The 8,352-nt window shown below is 36.7% G+C and overlaps 1 protein-coding gene across 1 annotated transcript in view; it reads right to left on the bottom strand.

Annotated features, from left to right (window-relative positions):
• Window positions 1-8,352, bottom strand: part of LOC106878117 (uncharacterized) — a 61,713-nt gene that overhangs the window by 10,265 nt on the left and 43,096 nt on the right. The window contains exons 10-12 of the mRNA XM_052977766.1: window positions 4,516-4,568; window positions 3,429-3,586; window positions 2,886-2,946 (exon numbers count right to left, since the gene is read on the bottom strand). Of these exons, the coding sequence (XP_052833726.1) occupies window positions 2,886-2,946; window positions 3,429-3,586; window positions 4,516-4,568 (272 nt within the window). The remainder of the gene's footprint in view (window positions 1-2,885; window positions 2,947-3,428; window positions 3,587-4,515; window positions 4,569-8,352) is intronic.

The raw sequence follows: 8,352 nt of genomic DNA on the forward strand, positions 1-8,352 counted from the left end.
GTACATACGCACATAATAGAGAAAAATGAAACAATTATGGACGACTTGCTCCGAAACACCACCGAGTGGGGAACACTTCTCAGAAATAACCTGCAGTTGTTTCCTTCAAAATTCCTACATGCTCGAAATGTACATACATCAAGGGATATTTGTAGAAAATTTCACGAAAAAATATTCATTTTCCTGGAAGTTAAGAAGAATTTAAGTGGACTCTGTTGGAATTTCCGAAAATTGTCCTCCATCCCCATTCCAAAACACCTTCACCGGAAATTTCTGTATATTCGGAATCTACATAATAAATACTATATGCATAGAAAATTTTATTAAAAAATATTCATTTTTCTGAAAGTTATGACCTTCCAAAATCTGGGGGGTACAACTCTGTAGTTATGCCTATATTCGTACCACTTTTTTGCTCTGTCAAGTCTACATTTGGTGCAAAGTGTCCAATGGATAATCCTTACCATATTGTCATGACGTCTCTTATATTCCTTCTGGGCTAGTTGCGTAGGCGTACATTAACTGGTAATATACCATACGGTTTCACAATTTTGTCCACAATTCTGCACTTATCACTTTTGGATGTGTTGTCTATTCTGTATTTGATGTAATTTCTTCTTAATGCTTGCTCATGAGCAGCTCAGATTAAAGCCTCCGTTTCCGGTTTTCACTTTTAGACATCCATAGCTATCTTTTTTCTCTGTCTGTACGTCTTATCTTCAACATCCTTATGAAATTGTCCATGCATTCTTTTCTCTATTCACCTATTTTCAGTTTCATTTATTCTCATGTCCTTGTATCTTTGCAATCTTCCATCCTACATGAACGAATTGAAGCTATCAGCACCTGGGTGGGTTCACTCCTTAGATATAGAGCAGGGGTAATCGCATGGCTAGTAGACGAACTAAACGTCTTAGACAGAAAGACAAGGAAGTTGCTGACTAGATATTGGAGACTCCACCCAAAAAGTGACACAATAATAGCGGTTTTCAGGCATTTTTTTTACATACATGCTATGTTGTTTTCTTCTGCTCTAATGCTGTGATCACATCCAGCCATTCCTCTTCCCCTCTCTTTCCTTGGTGCATACAGTCTGTCTGTGTCACTTTTTGGGTGGAGTCTCCAATATCTAGTCAGCAACTTCCTTGTCTTTCTGTCTAAGACGTTTAGTTCGTCTACCGGCCATGCGATTACTCTTGCTCTATATCTAAGGAGTGAACCCACCCAGGTGCTGATAGCTTCAATCCGTTCATTTAATTTCGACTTCAGCATCAATCTCAGTCTGCACAAATACTCCACCTTAAATTTTTCTGCCATTTCTTTCTCCATCAATTTATCCATTTCCAATATCCTCAAGTACTTATAGCCCAGTTCTTCTATCTTCATAACATCCCTCGGCGCTATCGCTCGCCCGTCCATACATTTGATTTTGCCTCTCTTCAAGACTAACACATCACACTTTTTCAGTCCGAACTTCATTCTGATATCAGCACTGAAAGTATACACCGTATCAACAAGGGAATTGACTTGGGATTTATCTTTATCCCAAAGTTTGAGGTCATCTATTAATAACAAGTGGTTGGCTTTTTGTTGGTGGCTCTTGAATACATTGCTTTGTTCAAAATCAGTCTTAGTGGTATCATGCACACTACAATGATCCATATGCTGTACTCTTTGCGGAAGATTTTCACGAGCACTCACAATGTGAGTCATGCTTTCGACCCTATTCCCACACGTTCTGCAAGGTCCGAAGCACTTGTGTTGTATATAATCTTTTACACTGAGTTGGTAATCGATGCCTGGTCCTGGGCGACGATGGGTAGGCTTTCAGTATTCTTTTACACCACCACCATGATGCTTCCTGGTCTTTTAACTTGTTGGTTTCACGGTGGAACTGACCATATAATTCCATATGAATTAGGATCTCTTCTCTGTCGTTGTCTGTTCTTGATCGGAATTCATGAGCACTCTCAAGTTCATTTTTGTTAAATCCTTCTGCACTAGCAGGTCTTGTTTGCTGTTTACCAAATATTCTGCCATATTTCTTTTGTCACTGTTGATGCACTCATGCACGCTAATCGGTCCACGTCCACCTTTACCTCTCTTCATGTAGAGCTTGTGTACATTTCCCTTCGGGTAGAGGGCGCCATACATTGTCATTGCCTTTCGGGTAGTGTGATCGAGTTGGTTAATATCCGCTTGTGTCCATTTCAGGATGGGACACTATAGCGAATATGTTGATAGCTGTCACAAGGTTCCTTGAGTTTATCTTTGTTCTTCATGTACTGTTTATTTTCCTTTTTCTTCTAACCATTCAATTTTCTGGTTACCACCTCATTACCGAATTCAATTGCCCCAGTTCTTTTCGTGTCTTTCACAGATTTATTCGTATTCTCTTTCTCCAACTTCGTTCTTTGTTTATATTTGTTTTTATATATTCAGTTTTTCGCTTGTAGCTACGACATTAGCTGCAGTTATGATTAGCTGCAGCTATGATTAGCTGGTCTGTTTCACTGATGTATTCTGTTTTGATAAGCTTAAAAAGTAATTTACTTTGCCTGTGGCTTTCTTTACTTGTTTTCTGTCCGTATATCTTACATTTGGCGGTACGTCGTTGTTCCCATCAGACATTTTAATTCGCAGTACTTCTAAAATCTCATCTTCATCATTCAAGTCTTAATTCGAATTCTGAGTTCAAACACTACTAAAGTAAAATTTGCCTTTCATCCTTTCCAAATCAATGAGAAAAGTAGCAATCCAGAGCGGTGAATTGGCGGAAGTGAAGGATTAACATTTAAACTTCTGACAATTTTCGTTCTGTGTTTAAATCCGCTGTTGGTTATTTGATTGGTAAATTTAATCCGTCGATCGGTTTATAACACTACCTGACAGCTTGGGAGTCATAAATAGACAGATCAAAGACAAGGAGTAAAATCCGTTTCTTTTCTGGAGACAAGAAGGCAGCCGTGAATATGTGTTTCTACCACTATATGCGTCATCAGCACAGCGTTGTGCTACCTTGATTTCAGCGATATACATGACTTAGCGATACATAAGACAGAAAATATTTATGGTCCAGGGTAATTTACGAAATTAGAAATCTAAATGAACAAAGTAGGTCAGGGTGGTAAGTAGCAGGAATTATAAAGAATGTACCCTGATCTACTTTGTTCATTTACATTTGTCGTTGATTTATTGAAATTGTCATCACTTTTTCTCTTCCAGAAAAGATAAACAAATGAGCACATGTGAGCCTGTGCGAGAGCGCGTTTGGCTTTAATAGTATCATCTACCGATGACAAACATGATGATGATGATGATGATGATGACGACAATGATGATGATGATGATGATGACTATGCTGACGACAATGACGACGATGATGGTAACGATGATAACATTTACAAGAAAAATAACACACCACTTACTTATATCAGATAACTCTGTGTTTCTTGGCTGAAATCCCAAGTTACGTAATCTCTGCGATGTGTTCAGAGTTTCGTAAATATTCTTCCACAGTTGTTCTTTACTAATTTCCGCCAAGGCGGTGGCATATACAGTAAATGTTACTGCAATTCTCTCTAAACTGAAATATAATTGTAAAACATTAGATTAATTATTTTCAACCTCGCTTGCCAGGTTCTTTTTTAATACATAAATCTGTAACTGGTTCAAAAGAAGATGATATTGCACTAATAGTTGAAACCGAAATGTCACTAACCCTCTTACTTCGTTTTCACTCACTTTCTCTGGTTCCTTGCCACTCTCATCTATCCCCGAGAGTTCCTCGTAGAATATGAGAGAGAACTGGAATCCAACAAGACAACCCACCTTATCTTTACAAATGTATTTCTCACTTTCATACCGACAGTAACCCCTTCCCTATCTCCTGCGTCTTCAATACTCCCTCTCGAAATAGGGAATACTTCATTACACAGCCTACTACCATCATCTTACATCGGCAAATTGCCCACTCTCATCACCCTGCCTAAACTCTTCACTTCTTTCTATTCTCCTTCAGTTATAGGGACACTTTAAGGCCTTTTAGTTTTTCACCTTGAAAAGTTGCTTCGTTATTGCTGGGGCCACAAGAACAGCACTAAGTTTAATCTGTATATTGAAACCGCACTGAAACCACGTCAAAGAAACATTGTAGCATAAAACAGCCCTCCCGCTTGTCGGGTTTCTGAAACAATCCAATCTATGTTAGCGGATGGAGTGGTCGTTAAATGAGGATTATAATGCTGATTGTAATGGTGATAACGATGATAGTGATGATAATGATGACGTATGTAAGTTTATGCATATATCGTCATAAGCACATAATTAACTCTGTATGTCTGTTAGCCCTTTGTATAAATTTGTATAAATTTGTATATCGTGGCCCAGAAGTACAGCATTGCTATATTTTTTGTAACAGTTAATACATACGGTAAAAAACCCCCCAAAAACATTGGAATGTTTTCGGAAAAAATAAACAAAATTTGAATGAAAGCGTTAAATGGTTTTGCTTACCCACAGTATTCAACTTTGAATGCTCCTTTCATGTTTGAAAACTCATATTCCATCTGCAATAGTTGCATGTATATTTAGATAGATAGATAGATAGATAGATAGGTACATACATACATACATACATACATACATACATACATACATACATACATACATACATATACATATGTGTGTGTGCGTGAGTGTCAATGTGTGGGCGCGTGTGTGTGCATGTTATCTGCGACTATTCAGGTGGCTAAATGTTGAACCCATTCCAAGTGCTGAACGTAGCTACAATTGGATACAGGCAGCGTATTCGCCATTATGAACATAGATACATGGAAACAAACGGGAGACCTAGATTAAAACTTCGAAAATTGCCCGAGATGTTTCAGGAAAAAAATTGTATTCTAAGGGCCAATTGCTAAGTGACATTACATTTCGTTAAAAAAACCTTAAAAGCCAAAGATTTTGTGTTGAATAATACGACAAATTTATTCGGAACTGACTGGATGGAATTATTTAACTTATGGACCTCCTTATAAATCTTTTTTTGTAAAAATGTAAATGGTTATTCTGCTAGTACAAACAAGTCGTTAGACGAAGTGAAAACAAATTAAAAAAAGATCTTTCCCGCGATTCTGTCTAATCAATTAGATTTGTGCACCGAAACGAAGGCGTGGATTCAAATAAAAGCAAACACAATACCGACATTTAACCAAAAGCGAAATTTACCGTTCGCAGCGATAGAACTAATAAACTCAGATTTAGAGAAAGAAGAAAAAATTGGAGTTATCCAAAAAGTGGAATATAATCAATGGGCATCACTATCTGTGTGTGTTGAGAAAAAGAATAATAAAATAAGAGTGTATGCTAATTTTTCCGCTGGTTTAAACGAATGTTTCAAAACGTTCCACTATCCGCTACTTACTCCGGAGGATATTTTTGCGAAATTAAAATGGTAAGTTATTTTCTAAATTGGATTTCTCTAACGCGTATCTACAAATTAGAGTAGACGAGGAATTCTATAAATACCTAACAATTAACAAATATAAAGGACTGTATAAATACAATAGGTTACCATTTGGGTTAAAAGTCTCACCAGCGATTTTCCAACAGATTATGGATGTAATGCTAGCGGACTGTGAATTCGCAATTCCATATTTGGACAATATATTCATTAAATGCGAATCTAGTGACCAACACATAGAGCACGTAAAATTTGTTCGAAAACATTAGGGATTACGGCTTTACTTTGAGTGAAGAAAAGTGTGATTTTTTCTTACCGAAAATAAGATACTAAGGGCAAATCATTGATAGAAATGAACGTCGACCAGACCCGGAAAGGGCAGACGCAGTTAAAAATATGCTTCCGACAAATATTGCGACCTTAAAAGCTTTTGTGAGACTGGCAAAGTTTTACCAAAATTATATTTAAAATATGCATAAGGTGAGGTTTCCACCGAATAAACTGCTAAAAAAGATGTGAAGTGAAATTGGTCGGAAAATTGTTAAAATGCGTTTGAAGGAATTTAAAAAAACTATTGACACTTGCACATTTCGATCCTGCAGCGGAAATCGCTATAACTTCAGATGTCTCTAAGTACAGCATAGAAGTAGTAATGCTTCTATAGATGGTAAAATGAAGGCGGTAGTTAATGCCTCACGTTCTCTGATATCAGCAGAAAAAAATACAGCTAAATCCCAAAGAGACTCTAACGATTACTTTTGCTATTAAAATATTTCAGATTTTTACACGGTAGAAATTTTTGACTACAGAATGATCATTGTCCTTTATTATCGATATATGGGTCGAAGACATACTGCTAATAGGTTGCAACGCTGGGGTACGATATTACTAAACTATGATGTTAAGATTGAGTATATACCATCCAAGAAATTACGTCACGCTGATTGTTTATCAACGCTGATTTTTAAAAAAATGCCGAACCATTTCGATTGCTGCTTTGCGAGCGAAAAATGAATTGAAACATATTTTGTGTAACAATATACATGAACTGCCAGTTACTTTACAAGACATAAAATTAAAATGGGAAAGTGATGAATTCATTAAAAATGAAAGAAATGCTAATGTCTAAATGAGATAAAAATATTCGCAACACAAATGCGAAGCATTTCTCAATGTATGACAATGTCTTTATGTATGCACAAAGAGTCGTAGTGCTAGCCACACTACAAAAGCGATTATTAAAGGAATTTCACAGGGATTTCGAGAATGAAATCGTTAACGAGAAGTTATGTATATTGGCCAACGATGTACCATGACGTTAAAGTATCAGTGAAAGCATGCAGAGGGTTCGCCTTTGCTGCAAAGGCAGCTACCGCTAAAAGACAACCGTAGCCAAAACAGATATTCCATGTCCAGACTGCATGTTGATTACGCAGATGAACTTAAGGGTGGATATTACCTTCTTGTGATGGACAGTTTTCCAAAGCGGCCGAAGTGCGTAAATGTAAAAAGCCGACATCTGCGGTTACAATAAGCTTTTTGCACGTACTGATTGCCAGATATGCTATTCCTGATACCGCTCTGTCTGATAATGAAACTCAATGTATGTCAGACGAGTTTAGAGAATTATTGTAAAATGTTCCTCATCGAACTTCTCTCCACTCTGCCTATCATCCTTGGTCAAGTGGAGCGTTTTGTTGACACTTTCAAGAAGACGTTGTAAAAGGCTAACAATGAAGTAATGGACGCTCTTTCACTTCAAAAATTTCGAAGTGTGTACCGAGAAACACTTAATCCGAATAACCCGTCTGGAATGTCACACGCAGAATTCAAGTTTGCTAGAAAGGTCAGATCCGTTTTTGATTATTTGATACAGAATGAAAATAAAATTTAAAAAACGAACAACAAAAATACTTCAAAATTCTTCAAGTGAGGTAACAAATTATTTTTTTAAACCTATAGATATGGCAAAGAAAGTTAAATGGGAGGACAGTGTAATCATTAAACTAACAGAAAGAATGATATTCCTGGTAAAAAGGGAAAATATCGACCATAAAATTATCATTAACCACCTTCAAAACGATTCACAGAAAAGGCTGTCACGAGAAATGAAATCCCCATGGAAGTATTATACGACATGTTTGAGGTACCAACGCCCAAACAATTTGAAACTACACGTTCTAGCACCAGAAAACGGTAAAGAACGGAAACAGTGGAATTGAACCCTAAGAGATGAAAACTCTGGACTGATCTGAATTCTCAAAAGTGGAGAAGATAGGGGAGGCTATTCCTAAAAAGAGATGTTCTGGAAGGATTCCAACCAAGTGACTAAAGATGGGATGACTCATTGTTATAAAATAAAGAATTGTGAGTAATTGGCAGTTCGTATTGGTAAACAGTTCACTGTCAGTCGTTGACTGAGAGCGTTGAGTCTCGTGTAATAGAAATCGTATTGCGTCGTGTAAATATCGCTTTCCTCCTGCTTCATTAAATTATATATCCAGCACCAGGATACAAAACATTTATACCCAAAACTGGACGAGGAATAAAAATGACTTCATGGTCAATCAGTATATGAATTTTTATTGAAGACAACATGCCGAATGGAACAGTTTTTTATTGTCCTGAAAATCTCACATGCAATGAGCATACAAATTTCATCTCGTAGTTGTTTAGTATTAGTAAATGGAGTTGAATCTCCGAGGTTCAACGAGTGGAACATAATTTATTAATCCTCATTCTTTTACGACAGTCTCTATATGTTTGTGCCCGAGGATATTCTCACGTCTGTATACATGTCCGTATAGACTTACATTCAAAGAACTACATGAATATAAACAAATCAAATAATATATGCTTATATATATATATATGTATATATATATATA

The sequence above is a fragment of the Octopus bimaculoides genome, chromosome 28, assembly GCF_001194135.2.
Source record: "Octopus bimaculoides isolate UCB-OBI-ISO-001 chromosome 28, ASM119413v2, whole genome shotgun sequence".
Lineage (NCBI taxonomy): Eukaryota > Metazoa > Mollusca > Cephalopoda > Octopoda > Octopodidae > Octopus > Octopus bimaculoides.